The sequence below is a fragment of the Tarenaya hassleriana genome, unplaced genomic scaffold (assembly GCF_000463585.1).
Source record: "Tarenaya hassleriana unplaced genomic scaffold, ASM46358v1 Cleome10, whole genome shotgun sequence".
Taxonomy (NCBI): domain Eukaryota; kingdom Viridiplantae; phylum Streptophyta; class Magnoliopsida; order Brassicales; family Cleomaceae; genus Tarenaya; species Tarenaya hassleriana.
In genome coordinates, this window is record NW_010960188.1 from 2216928 (window position 1) to 2238424 (window position 21497).

At 40.4% G+C, this 21497-nt stretch overlaps 4 protein-coding genes across 5 annotated transcripts; 2 read left to right on the top strand and 2 right to left on the bottom strand.

The window, feature by feature from the left end:
- Nucleotide 1: 1 nt before the first annotated feature.
- LOC104804672 (pentatricopeptide repeat-containing protein At5g61990, mitochondrial) lies at nucleotides 2-3013 on the bottom strand (the record flags this gene model as incomplete). Its single annotated transcript, XM_010529015.1, has 1 exon — nucleotides 2-3013. A coding segment is annotated over exon 1 (2967 nt), but the record flags the coding sequence as incomplete, so codon positions are not given.
- Nucleotides 3014-9401: 6388 nt separating this feature from the next.
- On the top strand, nucleotides 9402-14255 carry LOC104801816 (auxin response factor 2). 2 transcript variants are annotated; one of them, XM_010525193.2, is made up of 15 exons: nucleotides 9402-10047; nucleotides 10137-10252; nucleotides 10371-10466; nucleotides 10556-10612; nucleotides 10708-10863; nucleotides 10959-11043; nucleotides 11117-11207; nucleotides 11308-11472; nucleotides 11589-11708; nucleotides 11882-11957; nucleotides 12038-12209; nucleotides 12312-13213; nucleotides 13301-13494; nucleotides 13571-13762; nucleotides 13887-14244. In XM_010525193.2, the coding sequence occupies exons 1-14, from the start codon at nucleotides 9903-9905 to the stop codon at nucleotides 13731-13733; spliced, it is 2538 nt and encodes an 845-aa protein (XP_010523495.1). In that variant the 5' UTR covers nucleotides 9402-9902; the 3' UTR covers nucleotides 13734-13762; nucleotides 13887-14244. The 2 variants fall into 2 exon arrangements, with proteins under 2 accessions (XP_010523495.1, XP_010523487.1); XM_010525185.2 differs by having other exon boundaries at nucleotides 9403-10047; nucleotides 13593-13762; nucleotides 13887-14255.
- Nucleotides 14256-15579: 1324 nt separating this feature from the next.
- Nucleotides 15580-17177, top strand: LOC104801831 (heat stress transcription factor B-2a). The gene is made up of 2 exons (XM_010525204.1): nucleotides 15580-16094; nucleotides 16180-17177. The coding sequence occupies exons 1-2, from the start codon at nucleotides 15825-15827 to the stop codon at nucleotides 16876-16878; spliced, it is 969 nt and encodes a 322-aa protein (XP_010523506.1). The 5' UTR covers nucleotides 15580-15824; the 3' UTR covers nucleotides 16879-17177.
- Nucleotides 17178-17231: 54 nt separating this feature from the next.
- Nucleotides 17232-21482, bottom strand: LOC104801837 (leucine-rich repeat receptor protein kinase EMS1-like). Its single transcript, XM_010525215.2, has one exon. The coding sequence runs from the start codon at nucleotides 21312-21314 to the stop codon at nucleotides 17397-17399; it is 3918 nt and encodes a 1305-aa protein (XP_010523517.1). The 5' UTR covers nucleotides 21315-21482; the 3' UTR covers nucleotides 17232-17396.
- Between the last annotated feature and the right edge of the window lie 15 nt (nucleotides 21483-21497).

Consider the following 21497-nt stretch of genomic DNA (forward strand, 5'->3'; position numbering starts at 1 on the left):
AACTGTCGACAGGAATGCATTCCAATCGAATCATGTCCTCCATAACTTTCTCTGCCGTCTCCATTCCTCTGGCTTCAGACAAACCAGAGAGTAGAACACAGCATGTAGTAACACTTAGCTCACACCTTTTATCTGTAATCTCCGCGAGCAACTTAGAAACTGGTAACTCTTCCTGGTTCCTGCAAAGAACTTCAACTAGTAAATCGAAAAGATCTTGATGCAAAACAGTGCTCCTGGCAAACATTTGATCCATGATCATGATTGCTTTTGTCAGCTTCCCTTCCTTCAAGAGTGCACTAACAATAACACCATACATTACTTTGTCGGGTTCAACGCCTTTAGCCACAGCCTCATCAAAAAGAGAGAACATCTTGTATCTTTTACCTACTTTATCATAAGCGTATAGGAGGGGAGTATAAGATACAGCATTTGGCATCAGATTCTTCTTTTGCATCTCACGGAGGCACTCTTCCGCAGCATCCAGGTTTTCTTCCTTGCACAAATAATCAATCAGAATACTGTAAGTTATACGATTTGGCTTCACATGCTTATCAAACCTCCCATCCATTAGCTTATCTATCAATTCTACTTTTCCTAACTTGCAAACCCAATTGATCAAAGCATTGAAAGAGGCTATGGAGGCACAGCCCTTATCGATTGTCTCCAAGAAGAGGGTCAGAGCCCTGTCCATATCATTCATTCTGCAACATCCATCCACAAGTATTGTATACACAAAACTATCAGGCACCAGCCCCTTTAGTTTCATCTCTTCGAATAACCGAAAAGCCTCTGCCAAATTCCCATATTTGCAACACCCATCAATAACTATAGAATAAGTCACCACAGTGGGGGACAAGCCTTTTCCCCACATTCCATCAAGCAGTTCCTTAGCTCTCTCGATTTCACCAGATTTGCATAAACCGCCGAGTAACGTATTGCATGTGATGACATTGGTAGTCAAACCTTCTTGAACCATCTCTCTATAAATACGAGTAGCCTCGTGCATAATTCCCAACTTAGAAAACCCATCGATGAGTGTACTGTAAGCAATGGCATCAGGTCTTATGCCCTTTTCACGCATCTCTGAGAAAATCTCCACTGCATCTTTAAGTTTACCATTTTTAACAAGACCGCTCAGAAGAACAGTGTACGTCTTAGCATCCCCTTCTATCCCTAGTTCAAGCATGGACCTAAACATCAAAACTGCCTCTGTTATATTTCCCTTTTTGCAGTATCCTCTGATCCAATCTGTGTAAATGACTTTATTTGGAATTGCACCACATCCCAACATCTCTTTCATATACTTCTCTGCAACTGTAAACTCCCCTGCCTCTATATACTCTTGAACAAGAACTCCATAGGAGTATGCATTTGGCTTAAGTCCACTCTCGACCATTTCAGCCAGATAACATGTTGCTTCTTCCATCCTTTTGGCCTTTGAAAGGCCAATTATGAGAGAATTATAGCAAAAGGTATCAGGCATAATACCCTGTTCCTTCATCTCTTTTAACACCTTTGCTGCATCTCCGAACCTACTCTTCTGGAGGTAGCTTTTGATCAGAGTTGTATAGATAACCACATTTGGTTTGTGGCTGTTTTCAACCATTTCCTTTACAATGTTATGTGCTCTATCGAGATCTCCAGAGCCACACAATCCAATCACTGCAACACCATAAGTGTATGGAGTTATTTCAATGTTCCACCCTTTCATCTCAATGAGTAACTCAAATACCTTTTCCACTTTCTTCTGTCGAAAGTAACCCTGAATCAAAAAGGTAGAAACCCGACCAGTTGGTGATATTCCTAATGAGATCATCTCATCATACAGAGCCTTTGCCTTCTCCATCTCCCCTACCTTTGACATTGCACATATAAAGCCATCATACATCATAGGATTAATGTTGATTCCATGGGAAGCCATCGTTTTATTCAGATCAACCCCAGCTTCTACAGCTCCATCCTTTAGTAACCCATCAACAAAGATATCATAGGCAACATTATCAGGACACACACCAAAGCTATGCATCTCTTCCAGCATCAAGTTTGCATCTTTTAATCTCTTTCGCTTACATAATCCATCTATAAGTACATTATATATTCGTTTCAGTGGCACAAACCCTTTGCCAATCATTGCCTTCTTCAGCTCGAGCGCTTCATCAAGATTCCCCGTTTTACACAACTCATCAATTACCAAACAATACGCAGTCACACTTGCATTTCCCAGCTTTCCTTCCAATTTCAGAAGAATCTCTTTTGCCTCTTTAGCATTTCCAGCCCTGCAATGTGCGTCGATCAACTTTTCATGAGTGAAAACATCCAAAGCTATATTTCTTTCAACCATCCCATTATACACACCCCAAAATAAATCCAGCCGATTCTTCTTCAATAACGCATCCAACAAATGATTACATTGAGCCAAACGAGGAACCAGCTCGACATCCTTGGTGCTACAGAACACTATAACAGCTTCGTCCAGAAACCCTTTGTAAATGTACCCATCAATCAGAACCCAGAACAAAACTCCATTGCTACTTCCTGCAAATTCTCTATGGCATCTCACAACCGAGCCCAAAATCTCAGAGATCGGCAATCGTTTCTCAATCATCCGAAGTGCAACATTATGAGCTTGCCCAAAACTACCAGAATTACACAGAACTAAAGCAAGAAACGAAAAGGAATCCAGTTTCTGCTCCACACCCTTCTGAGAATCAACCCAGTTAAAGAAACCCAAAAGCCGAACGGGGTCAACGACGCGCTTGGATCGAATAACGGAGAGAACAACATCTGGGTTTATCTCGTTGGAAAGGTTCGACGACTGCAACGCCTCGTGCCAGTTTCCCTGGTTAAGAATGGCCGCGATTTGAGCTGACGCGTCAGAGAAACTTCCGGTATGAAAAGAAAACGATCGGAGCAGAAGAAGATTGGTTCTCGCCATCACTCGTCTGCTCATGCAAAACGTAGATCGCATCGTCCGCAAACTGGTGAATGGATACAGAAACGGAACAAGACAGCAACTGAGAAGCACCGCGGCGCCGTCAGAACGACGACGATGGACCTTGATACGACGTCGTTGAGTGAAATTTTAATGGGCCTTAATTCTGATAAGGCCCATATATTCTGGCTTTTTACACATTGGGCCCATAACTATTTGATATTTTGGACTTTTAACGCACCTAATAACCTCCACGAATCTAATTGTGTATTAGTGACAGTAAAAATAATTAAAATGTTTATTTTAATAAATGAATCATATGTTTATAGTCCCAATTATCAATCATTTTTATTCTTTAAATCACAAATGCAACTCTCACCCGTTTCCGTTCATATTTTTTTATCATTTGTGTTGGATTTAAATGGATTAATTACTTGTTTTAAAGTTATATAAAATTCGATATGATTATATATTAATGAATTCAATTAGATTTAACAATAAAATGCACCGTAAAACAATTCTTCCAATGATGTCTCCCGCGTTTTATTTAGTGGTCTTCGATTGAAACGTGTTGAAAGACTTTATCAGTAAAGTTGAAAATTTTGTATATGAAGAACCAATATGTTTTGACTGTTTTTTTTTCCCGAAATTCCACGTGGGTAAATACTTTTTTTTTACGACCAATATAAATATATTTTACATATATTGGCGTTCCTTAGAGGGGAAAAAAACAAATGGTGAAGAGAAATAAAATCTGAAAATAAAAACAAATAAATATAAAAAATAGACGAATGAAATTATGACGTCAGTATCCGCTCCTCATCCAACGGCTGTCACGCAACGTTCGTGACTAGACGTAGTTAGCACAAACTAAGGAAAAAAAAAGAAAAAGAAAGTAAATTCAGCGTTCTTGTGTGGAGACCCACGTGTCCATGGTACACGTGGCGTTTATCCATTTGTTCCCCACTAACCGGCTTATCACTCTACGTGGTTTTTTTCAAAGTATGAACCAAATTGAATAAAATGATTTGAAGTCCGCCAATCAGATCGCAGGAGCCAAATCATGCCGCTTTCAAACATATATATATTTTTTTATGAATCGAATTGGATAAAACCGTTTGAAGTCCGCCACATGGCGTTCGTGAGCGCGTGTGCTCCCCCCCCCCCCCACTAAAAATGTGAAAATGGTGCATGAATGTTTACTATATATATATATATCCATGGTTTGACCGTTTCATTATATTTAATTTATAATCATGGGATTTGTATGAAATTATACTATCGCAATTTCTTTACGTGTTAGTTGTAGTAAACAAATTTACAGATGTTTTTTTTTTTTTTTTTTGTAACGGTGATGAAATTTACAGATGTTGCATGTTTGCACAACTATTTCCACAAAGTCGCATCAAAAAAATAATGCGCCTTGGTTCTGTATTATTTGTTTTTAATAAAACGAAATGAATATTCAATATTTTTATTATATTGTTCATACTCCAATCATATTTTTTTCCTATTCGTGGTGATATAATACACGCTGGTTTGTGAAATCATGTAGATATGTCTTTATGCAGACTATACATTTGGGTCAGACGATAATGATAATAATAATAATAATTTAATTTACCCAAAAAAATAATAATAAATTTAGAGGGCGTTAATTTGCTTACGGGATTGTGGGTTTGGTGACCAGCACTTTGCGCGTCGGCTCCCATTTTTCACGCATGCATTTTTCTTCTATCGAATAAAATTTTATTTAAATCCCTTGTAACCCAACAAACACTCAATTCTTCAAATATATATTTTCCCCCTTAATTATCACAACTTATAATCATGACATAACACTGCTTTCAAAAGTATAAATCGATAACTTAATTTGTAAATTTCGTAGTCAAATAAGGTTCAAAATAAACTCCATTAAATTCTCAACATACGTATATAGGAGATATACGAAATAAAATAATAAATTATAATTAACGTTTAGAAAATTATGCATTCTGTTTTATTAGTCTCGATTAGCTGCTTGTATTTTGATATTAATAAAGTTGGATACAGAATTACAAATCCTAGTTTTCATAACTCAATCCGCCATCCAATAAAATAAACGATGATACAACAAGTAAACAAAATAAACTAATAAAAAATTGTTATCCTTTGAATTATTATTATTTTTATTCAAACCTAATACCATGATTTATAATGATTCGCGACATCATGGAAGCACTGTCGGAGAGTTTCGAATTTAAGATTTTATCTGACCAACCAAATGAGGGATTTTTGCACTTAACCTACGTTTAAATAAAAATATAACCAAAAAATAATCGACACGTGGCTTTGGTCAAAGGCAGAATACGAAACACTTGGCATAATAAACATAAATCAAATTCACAGCCTAATGGTTTGTATATTTTATAGATTATCTTATACCCAACAAAAATTTAAAAACAAACATTATAAATTATCTTGGAAATAACCCGTCGGTCTAATTCTTTGTTCTCTTGTTGGTCATACAAGAATGCGTTGAATATTATTTATTTAATGCCTTACATTATTTTTAAATCAATTTGATTTGAATGGACCGTATTTTATATTGTTGCAAATTTAATGTATAAGTTTACTGGATTGGATAAAATTAGTTTTTACGGTACATACATAATCAAATAAATTTAGCAAATAATAATAATAATAATAATAATAATTAAATTGAAGATTCGATTGATGTGACAGATCATAAATGTTAAGGAAGATGGAAGCGTACAGTTGGATGGTTTGCTTTTTAACACTTTTCAAAAGAAGCTAGTAATATATATATAATTTGGTTTTGGATATAATTATTAATTATTTATTAGAAAATGATTTTAACATTTACTTTTAACGGAGATTAACATCCATTAATTGGGTAGCTAATTCGATGATTGTATTTGTCATTCCTAGTAACATTAAATACGATCTTTCTACAAATTATTCATTATGTTTATGCACATTGGATACATTTCTCATAAAATATTATGTTTACATGATGTTTATCTTTTCTAGTGACTTTCCCGTAATCCATATGATTAATCAAATTATGATACTTTAATATATTTTAATTAATTCTGCCATGTGGACTGACTGTGAAATTATATTATCCAGATAATTTTTTTTTTTTGATAATATGTGATTTGCCAAGAGTGGAATTCGAACCTAGGTAAAGCACTCTTTGCGCATATCCACTTACCAGTTGAGCTAACCACCCTTGCCATTATCCACATAAATTTTATATTTAAGCTTAGTTTTGAAATATAATTTATAGATGTATATATATATATATATAGACTCTCCAAACATCCGACACGAGAAAGGAGATCCGTAAACATAAATTAAATTTTACAATACTATTTTTTATTACCACTGTTTTCCCAAAATCTAAAAACACTTGAAAAAGAGAAATAAAATCTGAAAATAAAAACAAATAAATATAAAAAATAGACGAATGAAATTATGACGTCAGTATCCGCTCCTCATCCAACGGCTGTCACGCAACGTTCGTGACTAGACGTAGTTAGCACAAACTAAGGAAAAAAAAAGAAAAAGAAAGTAAATTCAGCGTTCTTGTGTGGAGACCCACGTGTCCATGGTACACGTGGCGTTTATCCATTTGTTCCCCACTAACCGGCTTATCACTCTACGTGGTTTTTTTCAAAGTATGAACCAAATTGAATAAAATGATTTGAAGTCCGCCAATCAGATCGCAGGAGCCAAATCATGCCGCTTTCAAACATATATATATTTTTTTATGAATCGAATTGGATAAAACCGTTTGAAGTCCGCCACATGGCGTTCGTGAGCGCGTGTGCTCCACCTGATTGCGAAGAGGGCAAGTGCGTGATGACGTGGCACGGGGGATAAAGACGCAACAACTAGAGATTAATCAAATTAATTAAGAGGATAATTATAAATTAAGGAAAAAGGGAGGATGGGGGTTGGTCTGTCGGTTAGGGTTCAAAGAGGGGAGAGATTAGGAGTGGGGAAGCAGGGAAGGCGTGACCCCACTTCCTGGATTAGTGTTCCTTAATCACCTGACATGTGTAGGCCCCACGTGCTACAGATTTTTTTACCCATTATTTTTTTTATAGAATTTGTCCAATAAATAAGACTTTTTTAAGTGGAATTTTACGATGAAATATATATTTCAGATGGTAAAATTTATATCAATTACATATTTGGATTGTATTTCTCTCATTATAAAAATTTACAGTGACCAACATGGGCTATAGGTGTTGCATGACCACGAACGAAAATGACACGTTTTGCTCGTTTTTTTCTTTGTAGAAAAGTAGAAGTCTCCAACTTGTACCAAATCATAGAACAAAAAAAAAAAAAAAATTAAATTCAGTTTTATGAATCTCCAACATCGGCACGTTTGCGTTATTACAACCAGAAACACATATACCTCACGTGTGTTTATTATATCTACGACTACACATATGTCGAAGATATTATGTCTATACCTGTTTTAAAATTTAAAAATATATATATATTTGATAACGTTACAATACATGTTTATTTTTCAGGTACAATTTTTTTTTATTTAGATGGATACAAAAAAATCAACAAACATGTAACTTGTCTATAATTTACAGTGGAGAAAATAAAATGGGAGACATATTAAACAATCACAAAAAAATATTATAATGAAATCAAATACATGAATATCATTCTCCCTTAAACTAAGCTATATAATCCTTTTTTCCACTAGAAGTTAATATTTTATATTGATTTTTTACCTATTTTTTTAATATCTAAAAATCTTATATCTAATGATAATAATACTGAACAACCCGCAGGCCGCAGCCTAAAAAAACATTTTATCGGGGAATCATTTAGAGGAAAATATACATAATTTATTATGTATATTATATATATATATATCCGTGTCGTGTGTGTAAGACTTTTAGGGTAAGAAAGAAGACTAATAAAATAAATAAAGGTTGACAAAGATTCCTGCAGTTTGTTGCTTTAGACCATACAGATGGGACCCACCCACTCGGCTTATCTCTAGCCGCGACAACACGTGAATTCGTATTTCTCATATATATCATGTATCGTGTAGTTCTTAAAAAAGGACAGATTAAATAATAACACGAATAAAACCCTAAGTATCATGATGTTGGTTTTAGGAAATAATTATTTGTAACGCCTAATCAATACGCAGATTAATTTCTATCGCTGTTATAAAATTAACATAGCAATTACAGGTTTCCGTGGAATTATAATGCTACGTACCAATATTAGCAATAGTGGATTTTGTGGACTCCTGTAGTTGTATCCCATAGGTTTAGTGCTTAAAATACATATTCACAAGAAATACCATTTTTGGAAGAAAAAAAGCCCATCGAAAACAGTCATGTTATAAAATATAGTTCTGTTAGGCTATTAATTGTACAAAAACAAATCACATATATATTTTATTTAAATTTGATTTAAAATCTATTTTATATTATCTTTGAACCAAATTAACTATAAAAATAAAAATGGAATTGAAATGTAATATTGTTTCGGCCTGCAGTTAATGTGGCATATTTTGTAGGAATATATTTATAATTTAATTTTCCACAATGGAACAAGTTAATTAAATAATTATAGATCTCGCCACGAGAAGGCGCGAGAGGCGCACGGTGGAGGGAAGATTCGGAGGAAATAGACAGCGAGAAGTCTGGAAGACGCTAAAATACGCCGATAGGTGTCATGTCTCTATTCGGCACCTCCATTCTACGTCCATCCGGACTTGCCCGTTCACAGCGCGACAAAGCCACTTCCCATGTAAAAACAGAGCAGCTTCCCCACTGACGCTGTTTGACAAACGCCGTTACCTCTCTATCCAATCCTTTCTCGACAAGTTTTCGCAGCGGCGTTGACGCCGTTAGTCTCTTCTAAAAACATTAATTAATTAAATATTAAATGAAAACACATCATTTTCCCCCCAAATTTCAACCGATGGTTACGTTACGTGCATACCGTATTTGGATTATCTTGAAAATTTTCCCTTTTCTTTTGTAGAAAGTATATATATTTCTAGGTTTCTTTTGTCCACAATAGTTATATTATTAATTTAATCAAATACAGTTGCATGAAGATAATAGATTTCAGATTATTTTTTTGGGGTCATAACCACCCGTTATATTGAACGTGACTTGTTTGAGGAAAAAAAAAAGATGATTATAGATTTTTAAAAAGTAAATGTAAAATGAGTAAAAACATTAAATTAATTGATATAGAAAGAAAATAAATCATCAATTTTTCGTAATAAAAAAGGAAAATAATTCATCGATTGTCTTTCGTCTTTCTATGGTCGCTATCCTGGTCCCCCGGAAATGGTTACAACCGGGAGTAGCCGGTGTGAAAGGGGTCTGGCCACCGGTGAATGCCGGTTTCCGCTACGGTTAGAAATTGACCGCTGTTAAAATGATTGAAGCTCAGTTTTGACCACTCTGGTTAAGCCGTGGTCGTCACACACACAGAAACAGAGAGAGAGAGAGGAAGAAGAAGAAATAAGAGAGAGAAAGTAGAGAGAGAAAGCTAGAAGGGAGGAAGGCCTGTTGATGTACGAGCTCTGTCACCTGCAATCTGATACCTGAAGAGATAAAGAGATAGAAGGCGACGAGAGAGAGAGAAGTGGAGAGAGGGAGAGAAAGATAGGAGGGTTGAGCATAAATCAAGGAAATTTGAGGAGAATTTGGTGTTCCCTCCTTCGATTCTAGGGTTTTTCTTTGTGGCAGTTTCATCGGTACGTGTGCAGAGAAGCTGAGGGAGTGGTGAACGTGTGAGAGGGGTAGAGAAGTTGAATTTGCAGTATCGAGCACGCTCTGTGATTTTTATCTGGTTTCTGGTAGAGGCGAGCTGGATCTGAGAAGTTCCTGAGAGTTTTTTGCCATTTAGAAGCTGTTTTGGATTCAGATGAAACAGATCTAAGCTTAGAAAACATTGAGAAATGGCGACTTCGGAGGTTTCGATGAAGGGAAATCCCATGCACGGTAACGGAGATGGCCTCTCCTCGGGTTACAGCGACCCTAAAGAGGCGAGGAACGCCACCGCCGGCGAGGGGCAGAAGAATCATTCTACACGATCTGCTGTCGGTATGTCTTGTTCTAGTCGTAGTCAGCTCGTCTTTTTTTATTTCAGATGTCGGTGATCTCGTGTTCTGATTTCGTGGTTCTTATGTCAGTCGACCCTGAGGCTGCGCTTTACAGGGAGCTATGGCATGCCTGCGCCGGTCCGCTAGTGACCGTCCCCAGAAAAGACGATCGTGTCTTCTACTTCCCTCAGGGACACATCGAACAGGTTCTGTTTCATCTTTCGGGTCTGGGTTTCAAGTGGTGATAATGTTGTTGATGTTCAATGTGTTGGTTGTTCTCTCCGATCTTCTCTTTGGTTTAATCTGGTTTTACTTGGTGATTAGGTGGAGGCATCGACGAGTCCGGGAACAGAGCAGCAGATGCCGGTTTATGAACTTCCGTCGAAGATCCTTTGTCGGGTGATTAACGTAGATTTGAAGGTACGAATGGTTATCTCTTTATGGGCAAGTTTTTAATATCAAGTCTTGCATCGTATGCTAATATTGGATTGTTATCTTTTGTTTCACAGGCAGAGCCAGATACCGATGAAGTGTTTGCCCAAATTACTCTGATTCCTGAGGCTAACGTAAGCCATTACTTCTAATCGGTGTTTAAGCGCAGCATAATGATCTTGTCGTGTTTGCAACGCTGATGTTTGTTTTTTTCTGTTTTATCTTTCAGCAAGATGAGGCTGCAGTCGAGACATTGCCGCCTCCACCACCGCCTCCAAGGTTCCAGGTGCACTCGTTTTGCAAGACCTTGACTGCATCGGACACAAGTACGCACGGTGGGTTTTCTGTGCTTAGACGCCATGCCGATGAATGCCTTCCGCCTCTGGTTAGTGCTGAAGTTGTGATATAGATCCAAGCTTGTCTTTTTCTCCATATCTACTGTGTTGGGTGCCGAGATGGAGTGCTTTTTTATCTCTTCAGGATATGTCACGACAACCTCCAACGCAGGAGCTAGTTGCTAAGGACTTGCATAGAAATGAGTGGCGTTTCAGGCATATCTTCCGAGGTACGGGCTAATACATGCGGTCTACACAGTAATATTTCTGCGGCTTCTGATGTTTGTGTGTATGTCATACCAGGTCAACCACGGAGGCATTTGCTCCAGAGCGGATGGAGTGTGTTCGTTAGCTCCAAGCGGCTTGTTGCAGGAGATGCATTCATATTTCTGAGGTATACGAGTTAGCAGCATAATACACTTGCTGTCTTGGCCTCAGTTCTTGTCTCTGTCATGTTTTTTGTTGAAAAGAGAGGACTTTAAATGCATCTATAGGGGTGAGAATGGGGAACTACGTGTTGGAGTGAGGCGGGCAATGAGACAGCAGGGAAATGTTCCATCTTCTGTTATATCTAGCCACAGCATGCATCTTGGCGTACTGGCTACTGCATGGCACGCCTACTTGACGAAGACTATGTTTACAGTTTATTACAAGCCAAGGTTTGAGCTTTGTAGCTGTGTTGTTTTCTTAGTTATAAACTATGTTTCTTGATATATCTGATGCTTCATGTTTTCCCCCGTTTTCTTAGTTGTAAACTGTTGTTTGTTTGTGACAGGAAGAGTCCGTCTGAGTTTATTGTTCCATTTGATCAGTACATGGAGTCTGTCAAGAATAACTACACCATAGGTATGAGGTTCAAAATGAGATTCGAAGGCGAAGAGTCTCCTGAGCAAAGGTAGGACGACGAGCTGCTCTCCCTTTCATTTATCTATTCATAATATTTACATCCTAATATACCATAGCTAAGTTATTTGTATGATATCCACATTCTACCTATCCATATGTTTCTGCTTGTCAAAGTGATTCCTTGCAAAGGACAGACCATAACGACTTTATTTATTAAATTAGGTTTACTGGAACAGTTGTCGGGTTTGAAGACGCCGATCCCAAAAGATTTCCAAACTCTAAGTGGAGATCCCTCAAGGTACATTGTGACATGTTTTCTTAGTAGGATCCAGAGTACTATTTGTAGAGAACGAGTGATAATGTCCAGTTATATTTCAGGTAAGATGGGATGAAACCTCTACTATTCCTCGACCTGATCGTGTATCTCCTTGGAAGATAGAGCCTGCGCTTGCACCTCCTGCTCTGAGTCCTGTCCCGATGCCGAGGCCAAAGAGGCCCAGACCTACCATTGCGCCATCATCTCCTGATTCTTCAGTGCTTACTCGTGAAGGTATTTTCCCACACAATTTTGTCGGCCTAGCAATGAGGATTGAAACTGAATCCCCTCAGAGCATGGATGGGTTACATTTTGATTCTTTTTTGTTTTAAACAGGCTCATCTAAGGCAACCATGGACCCTTTACCTGCAAGTGGACTTTCAAGGGTCTTGCAAGGCCAAGATTACTCGTCCTTGAGAGGGAAACTCACAGAGAGTGTTGAGTGCAATGCTCCCGAGAATTCTGCTGTCTGGCCGCCCTCTGTAGATGATGATAGGGTTGTGGTTTCTGTGTCTAGAAGATATGGATCTGAGAACTGGATGTCATCGGGGAGGCATGAGCCGACTTATACAGATTTACTTTCTGGATTTGGGTCAAACGTTGATACATCCCACAATCACCGGCTGCCTTTTACTGACCATTCGGTGCGACCTTCTGGTCCTACGAAGAAACCATTGGGTGGTCAGGATGGCAAGTTCGATTACGTCGGTAACCAGTGGCCATTGATTCACTCTGGCCTTTCTCTCAAGTTGCCCGAGTCATCAAAGGTACCTTTTGTTGGCGATGCCTCATTCCATGGACATGTCAACGTTAAATATGGCAGATCTAAAGAATATCCAGTGCTTCATGGTCCCACCATGGTTGAGAATGCTTGTGGGAACTGGCCAATGCCTCCTCATGCAGTGAACTATTTTGAGGATATGGCTCAGATTAGGGAGCATGTGGCAAAGCAACCTGCAATGAGACAAGAGAAAGAGACTGGAAAATCAAGAGATGGAAACTGCAGGCTTTTTGGCATTCCACTGGTCAGTCACTCGATTGAGACAGAGCCGACAGAGCAAGTGTCTCAGACACAGATCTTATCGCCAAAGGTCCTGGATCAATCTGATAAATCTAAAGTACTAAAATCAACAAAGGACCCACGAACCGAGCAGGTGGGAAGACAACCACAGACTGGTCAGATCCATCAGCCGGAAACTGCGCATGGCAAATCAAATTCAACGAGGAGTTGCACGAAGGTAATTCCAATTTCCATCAAACAATCTGAAGTAAGAATTCTTGAAGCCCGTAGCCTAACATATATATGTGTGTGTGTTGGTTTGAAGGTTCACAAGCAAGGAATTGCACTCGGTCGGTCAGTGGATCTGTCAAAGTTCCATGACTACAGTGAGTTAGTGGCTGAGCTCGATAGGTTGTTTGAGTTTAATGGGGAGTTAATGGCTGCTCTGAAGAAGGAATGGTTGATTGTTTACACAGATGATGAGGGAGATATGATGCTTGTCGGAGACGATCCATGGCAGTAAGATTTTTTTTTAGTTTTCGCCTTTTCGGAATCTCAAACCTGGTTTGCTGTGTCTAAAATTTCACCTCTTAAGACACATTGGTATGAAATGGCAGGGAGTTTTGTTGCATGGTAAGGAAGATATTCATATACACAAAAGAGGAAGTGCGGAAGATGAACCCGGGGGCTCTGAATGCAAGGAGCGAGGAAGATGCAGCTGTTGCAGAAGGATCCGACGCCAAGTCTGCATCGAATAATGTCAAGAAAGGCCAGCATTCATGCCAAGGTAAAAGAGAACAAATAAATGCATGACAATTTTGTGACGGTATGGTTCGAATAGAATATTGTAAAAGTTTATAGGGCATACTTACATGATGATGATGATGATGGTGGTGGTGGTGGTGGTGCAGGAGTCGAGGGAGTGAAGAAGGAGCAAAGTGCAATTGAAACTACCGTCTCCACCCCTTTCTCCCCTTAATCTCAGACCACACACTCACTCTGCAAGCTCCTCTGAATTTACGGGTGTGTATATATATAAAGAAAATCCAATTTTGGAAGTATTTCGTGGGCCTTAGCTTAGTATCTCTTTTGGCATTATAAATAATATATATATATAGCTGAATGAAAACGTGGAATGCCCTTATATTATTACACCGATGGGTGTGGAGGTCTTGTTATTATTGTTGTTATAGGTATTTCCAGTGTACATAAATTGAAGCGTCTTTGCGTGTAGTAAGGATTTTGCTGGAGGCAGTATTCACTTCCGTATTTCAGTGGAATTTCCTTATATATATATATATTAGTAATGAATATTATTATTGTTATCATCATTCAAAAGCTTAGCTGTAGGATTGGAATCTAATTTAGATTCTGTATAGGTGCGTACATATTTCATATATATATATACACACACACAAGCATTTGTGTACAAACGTGTGTATATATGTGAACGTGTGTTTTTTGTTTTTGGATTTTTTGCCGACCTAGTGTTGACGTCTGACCATGAACCAAGCATTGATATCAATCTGTTGAACGGTTAGGAGTTTTTGGAGTTTTTAAAATCCAAAAACAAAAAAAACAACATTCAAGTTTTTACAAAATTACTTTTCCTAAAAACTTGGAAAGCCATTTTAGTGAAAAAATCAATGAAAAATCAAAAGCTATTTTTTTTGAGTTTTCAAATATTGGCTTTGAATGGAGATGACTTTTATTTTGGGTTTTTGGTTTTAGTTTTTGGATTTTGGTTTTTAGTTTTTGGTTTTTTACTTTTGGATTTTATAATATTTGAAAACTCAAAAAAAGTAGCTTTTGGTTTTTCATTGATTTTTTCACTAAAATGGCTTTCCAAGTTTTTAGGAAAAGTAATTTTGTAAAAACTTGAATGTTTTTTTTTTTTGTTTTTAGATTCTAAAAACTCCAAAACCTCCTACCATTCAAGGCCATTATAAAATCCAAAAGCCAAAAACCAAAAACTAAAAACTAAAAACCAAAATCCAAAAACTAAAACCAAAAATCCAAAATAAAAGTCATCTCTATTCAAAACCTAAATTTTGCCGTTTGTTAAAAATACCTTTAATGATCATTAAATAACCTAATACTATTTCAAATTTTGTGTTTTATATGTCATTCTGTGTAATAAACCAGTTTGTTAAAGTTTAAAATTGTTTTCTTCTTATATAGTTTTACAAAAATTTACGTACTTAACTTAGAGAGTTTCATATTATATCTAGCCTTTGAATGATGATGTCCAAACCTTTGCACACGGACACGTGCATTCTACATGCGAATGACGACCGATATGGGCCATAAAACTGAGTCATTTGGATCACACGCATCTCTATGTAAAAACCTGTTAGAACATAACTGCGTGATGGGTGACAAATGACGTCCTAGTGATCAAAATAGAATTTGTTACATAAAAATGGATTTTAATTATTAAAAAAACCGGGATAGGATACGATCAATCAAGCCGCGACAAGTGATGAACTACAACAAGTGGTGCCAGAATTTGGCAATTAAAAAATTAAATAAAATATAAACTCATATAAAGAAACTGGTAGAAATGCGAAAAGGGAAGTTCCGATGCATAAGAAAGCAATTTAAAAAAGAGGCTAAAATGGAAAGTAATAAAGAAAGAAGAAATACAAAAAAAAAGGAAAAAGAATGCATAGGAAGTTTCTTGAAGGCGAAACCATTACGCAGCTTCTGGTCGTTTTACACTTTTCTTTCCCCTTTTTCCTTTCCCCCCCCCCCCAAAAAAAAAAAAAAAAAATCTCTCTCTGCAGAATCTTCTGCTTCTTGACGACGAACCCTAACGCCATCAGGGAATCGCTTCGTTTTGGTAATCCATGGCTCCGTGTCCGGAGGAGCATACCAACACCAACAACGTCCACGCCGTGGCTACGGTTAGCGGCGAATCTCAGAGGTCTGTTCCGACGCCGTTCCTCACGAAGACTTACCAGCTCGTCGACGATCACTCCCTCGACAACGTCATCTCCTGGAACGAAGACGGTTCCTCCTTTGTCGTCTGGAATCCGACGGTTTTCGCCAGCGATTTGCTCCCCAGATACTTCAAACACAACAATTTCTCCAGCTTCGTCCGCCAGCTCAACACTTACGTACGTGTTAATCGAAATCCGATTATGTTTTTGTGCGTCTTCCTTCTCTGGATTTTGATTTCCATTTGTCCGAAATCTTCGTTAGGGATTTAGGAAAGTTGTGCCGGATCGGTGGGAGTTCTCGAACGATTGCTTCCGGAGAGGGGAGAAGCGGCTTCTCTGCGAGATTCAGCGCCGGAAAATATCTCCTCCGGCGGTTACGGGAGCATCTTTGCCGTTGACGGATCAGGGAATCCCGACGGCGGCGGCAAAACCGGTTATAACTCCATCAAATTCAGGGGAGGAACAAGTAATCTCCCCATCGTCGTGGTACTCCAAAACGGTGGGAAGCGGCGGTGGCGGAGGAATGATGGAGTTAGTGGAGGAGAACGAGAAGCTTCGGAAGCAAAATATTCAGCTCAACCGCGAACTAGCTCAGATGAAGAATCTGTGCAACGACATCTTCAGCCTCATGACCAATTACGCCGGATCTCACCCTAACAACCGATACGAAAACAGTTACCACGACGTGCTACCGGCTAAGCGGTTTTCAGGCGAAACAGAGAAACCGGCGGCGGAGTCCGAGGACGAAGGGAGCCAGAAACTGTTCGGCTTCCCGATAGGCCTGAAACGAACCCGGAGCGGTGGAGACCAGAAGGCGGAGGAGCAGCAGAAGACGATATCGTTGAGTTTGCGGCAGCCGGGAGAATCGAGCGACGGCGGAGGAGGAGAGAGAAGGGAAAGCGAGGAGACGCGGTGGTTGCGGCGGCATTACGGTATAGCCAATGAGAGAGTGTGCAATTGACGGCTGAGAAGTTTCCAGCCGCGAAGCAGCAGATCGCAGCCCTCTCCCCTCCCCCGTAGACACGTGCCGTTTTTTGGAAGAACTTTCCTCGCTCCTCTCCAAGTCTAACCCCCTCTCATTTTTAATTATATTAAGATATTATTGACTATATAGTATTAGATCCAAAAGGCCCCTTTTTATATATATATACACACAAATGTATCTAGTGGACTTTTCCCTTTTTGACCTTTCATTTGTGTTTGAAAAAAATAGAAATAAAAATTAAGAGAGAGTTGATAACTGGGAACATCTCATTTACACATCGCAAGCAGTAACTTGCATCTTGATTAACTTGTTGGTTCTGTTTCGTTTTAGGGTTTGGTCGGCTCCCAATTTGGTTTTACAACAAAACGCTGCCTTACGAGCAAATAGTGTGTTATAAGAAGATTAACTTAGCCTCACAATCCCCTAAACACACTTTTTTTTTTTGGTTGGTTAGCAGTTACTTCAACAACAAGAAACCCCGACAACAGCCACTCCTAAGCAAAGCCGCCGCCTTTCACAGTCTCTTTCAGTGCCTTCAAAACATCAGCCATGGCGGGGCGATTCGACGGAGTCTCCGCCAGGCAAAGAACAGCGATCTGCAGGACCCTAAGCATCGACGGCTTCGAAACCCTAGTCAGAACCATTGGGTCCAGAACTTCCGCAGCATTTCCCTTGTTTATCTTCTGAAACACCCATCCCACCAAGTTCCCGCCTTCGCTTTCCTTGAAGTCCGGCCCTGTCGGCTCTTTCCCCGTCACAAGCTCGACCAATATCACCCCAAAGCTGTATACATCTCCCTTGGTCGTGGCTCGGCCGCTTTGCCCGTACTCCGGTGGTATATACCCGAACGTCCCGGCTATGTCCGTGCTGACATGGGTCTCGCAGGCGCTTATCAGTCTCGCCAGCCCGAAATCCGCAACCTTTGGCTTGAACTCGTTGTCCAGCAAGATGTTGCTGGCTTTGATGTCACGGTGTATGATGTGGGGGATGGACCCGTGGTGGAGAAAGGCTAGCCCTCGAGCCGCTCCTGTCGCGATTTGGAGCCGTTTGGGCCAGTCGAGTACCTCTAGAATCCCGGTTTGGTTCCTTAGCCAGTGATCTAAGCTTCCGTTTTTCATGTATTCATAAACCAGAAGCTTCTCTTCCCTGAAAGAACAGTAACCCATCAAAGAAACCAGGTTTGGATGCTTCACTTTCCCCAGTGTCTCCATTTCTGCAATGAATTCTCGGTTTCCCTGTGTTTTTACTTGGCTTAGCTTCTTAACCGCCACTGTTTTGCCACTGGGTAGAGAAGCTTTGTACACTGTCCCAAAGCCACCGTCTCCTATTATGTTCTTCTTGCAGAAGTTGTCTGTTGCCTGAAGAATGTCGGCTAGGCTCAGCTTGAGAAGTGGCTGCTCAAATGTAGCCACGTTAATGCTTAATGGCTCCTTTGATCTGCTGCCGCTGAGGAAATAGAGGTTTGGCTCGATGAAACCCTTCAGCCTGCATTCCTCTGTTCTCTCGGTGTCTCTCTGCCTCACGTTTCTCATTACTACCCATCTGCGAAGAGAGAAAATAGTTGCAAAGACAAGGAAGATACTCCCAATCACAATTCCCCCAAGCCCCCAAGCGTTCAGCAAGTTTGTTTGATCGAGGTGTCCTCTTATCTTGCAGTTTAATCCTGTTATTCTTCCGCACAAGCCTTTATTCCCCGAAAACGAAGCCTTTGACAGATTCTTGCAAATGCCGCTGCTGGGGACATCCCCTTTGAACATGTTATCTGCAAAACTCAGGAAATGTAGATTGGGCAAAGCACAAACTTTCTCTGGTATCTGTCCAGATAACCTGTTCAGAGAAACATCCAGGTACTCGAGCTGCATAAGATTGCCGAAGCCTGAAGAGACTTCTCCAGTGAACTTATTGCCATGGAGATCTAGGAAAATCAGATAAGACAAGTTCCCCAATGACGCTGGCAAGCTGCCCCCAAAGAGATTGTTGCTGAAGTTCATACTCTCAACTTTCCATGCAAAGGAGCCAGAGAAGAGATCGTCTATTCTGCCAGAGAAGCTGTTCTGCTGAATATAAATGCCCAAAAGGTTGAGCATCTCAGACAAGGCTAAAGGGAGTTCACCAGTTAGCTCGTTGTGGCTCAGGTCCAAGTGGGTAAGCTCCTTCAATTTCCCAATAGAAGCAGGAACTGATCCGTTCAGCTTGTTTCCAGTCAAGTTCAACTTAACCAAGCTATCCAAAAGGCCAAAGCTTTGAGGTATAGAGCCAGCGAGTTGATTATTTCCCAAGTTCAAGCCCTGCAATTTACGACTATTGCCGATCGCCTCTGGGATAGAGCCAGAAAGGGCATTTCCGGATAGGTCCAATGTTGTGAGATTCATCAAACGAGAGAGTGAAGCCGGAATCTCCCCCGAAAGCTGATTGTTGCTAAGCAGAATATCCACCACAACCACACAGTTACCAAGTTCCTGTGGTATGGGGCCTGTCAACATATTGTAGGAGAGATCAAACACCCCATGGTGCTGAACAAAGATCAAATCAGGCATCTCGGTCTGATGGAAATAGGCCGATGGCTTCGATGGAATCTGTCCAGACAGACTGTTGTGGGAGAGAACCAAGCATTGTAGCTGTGCAAGACCAGTGATTTCGTCGGGAATCGACCCATTGAGATTATTGTTGCCGAGATCCAAGGTAGTCAGTGCAGTACAATTCCCCACCTCGACTGGAATCTTCCCTTTGAACAAGTTTGAATTCAGGTTCACGAATGACAAAGAAGTAAGCTTTCCTATCTCTCTAGGTATTTCACCCTTCAGCCGATTATTACTGAGATCGAGTCGCTCCAGTGAAACTGCATTGCCAATCTCTGCAGGCAAATGACCTTCTAGATGATTATAAGAAGCCGAAAACTCCATCAAGTTTACCGATTTCCAGAGGTTCACGGGGATTTCCCCGGTGAAGTTGTTCTTGTCCAAGTCAACCGCCATTAATGGAAGCTGAGAAAGATACTCAGGTATGGAACCATTTATCTGATTATTCACAAGAATCAGCTGGGTTAGATTCTTGCACCCTACAAAGACGCCATCGATGGTTCCTGACAGGAAGTTCCCGGCAAGATCAATGTCCAACAAAGAACCTGAATCACAGAGCTCCCGAGGAATCGGACCAGTCAACAAGTTATTACTCAAACTAAGATGCTTCAACTTTCGACAATCCCCAAGCCCCTGAGGAATTTCCCCTGAAAACCGATTGCTTGCCAGCAGAAGCGAATCCAGCTCCTTCCATTTGCCGATCCAAGAGGGCAATGGACCTGAAAACAGATTCTTTTCTGATGTAAACGTTAGCAGAGGAATTTCTGATAGCTGATGCGGCAGTGATCCAGACAGTGAATTGAAGGAAAGCATCAACGTCTTAAGGTTCTTGCAGTTACCGAGCTCCGGGGGGATCGTCCCGTTAAGCTCGGCGTAGACCAGATTCAGTACGCTCAGTTTCTGCAAATTTCCGATGGATTTCGGGATCGAACACTTCAATGGGTTGTTGGAAAGGTCGAGTTTCGTCAAGTTGTGGAGCTTAGAGAGCTCGTTGGGCAATGGTCCGGTTATGGAGCATGAAGGGGCGAGAAAATTCTCGAGCGACGATAGCTTGCCGATTTCCGGCGGGATCGTCCCGGAAAACTTGTTCATACCCATGTAAAGATCGGAAAGGTAGCTCAGTTTTCCGATTTCCGCCGGGATTTCCCCCGAAAATGAGTTGTTCGATACATCAAGCGAGGTTAAAGCTGGAAAGTTGGAGAAGATAGCCGGAGGAAGGGAACCTGAGAGATAGTTGTCGCTTAGGTCCAGGTACAGCAAATGAGTCAGCTCGCCGAGCCCACTCGGAAACGTTCTGGTCAGCGAGTTTCCGGAGAGATCGAGATTCTGAAGCCGTTTCAGTCTCCCCAGCTCCGGGGGGATTGGACCGGAGAGAAGGTTGGGACCGAGTTGAAGCGATTCGAGCTGAGCCAACCCACCGATTTCCGCTGGAATCATCCCGGAGAATCGGTTTCCGCCCAGAGAGAGTTGTTTCAAACCCTTCAACCTCGAAATTCCCGGCGGAATCTCGCCAGAGAGAGAATTCTCCGACAAGTCGAGAATTGTGAGAAACCGGAGCGAGAAAAGAGAAGGATAAAGACGACCTCTGAGGGACATAGCGGGGAGAGAGAGAGAGTGGACTTGGCCGAACTGACACGTAACGCCGATCCAGTCGCAGTGAGACGAAGCCGGAGACTTCCTGTTCCACGAAGAAAGGACTTGTGGGTTCTCAAGCGAAAGTTTGAACGAAACCAGAGAGTTCGTTTCCGAGCTAGCTTCATCAATGGAGGTCGAGGCAGAGAAGACCAGAAACAGGAACAAGAAAAAACACAGCAAAAAGGCGGGAAACGCCATGGCCGGAGACAGAGACAGATAAGAAAATCCTAAGACGGGAGAGGGTTTTGCTAGAGAGAAAGACACGTTTTACAAGAGAGAGAAACTGGTAAAGGAAACTCAAACGCCATTAGAAAGAAGAATGAGGCTTGAGGCGCCATGTAAGAAGAAGAAGAAGAAGAAGCGAGAGAGAGAGAGGGGGGG

Bases quoted from the DNA above. Each gene is read 5' to 3' on its own strand.
- LOC104801837 (XM_010525215.2), bottom strand. From the start codon at position 21,314: ATGGCGTTTCCCGCCTTTTTGCTGTGTTTTTTCTTGTTCCTGTTTCTG.
- LOC104801816 (XM_010525185.2), top strand. From the start codon at position 9,903: ATGGCGACTTCGGAGGTTTCGATGAAGGGAAATCCCATGCACGGTAAC. The intron at 10,864-10,958 runs GTTAGTGCTGAA...TTATCTCTTCAG, and splicing joins ATGAATGCCTTCCGCCTCTG to GATATGTCACGACAACCTCC. The intron at 11,044-11,116 runs GTACGGGCTAAT...ATGTCATACCAG, and splicing joins TTTCAGGCATATCTTCCGAG to GTCAACCACGGAGGCATTTG.
- LOC104801831 (XM_010525204.1), top strand. From the start codon at position 15,825: ATGGCTCCGTGTCCGGAGGAGCATACCAACACCAACAACGTCCACGCC. The intron at 16,095-16,179 runs GTACGTGTTAAT...AATCTTCGTTAG, and splicing joins TCCGCCAGCTCAACACTTAC to GGATTTAGGAAAGTTGTGCC.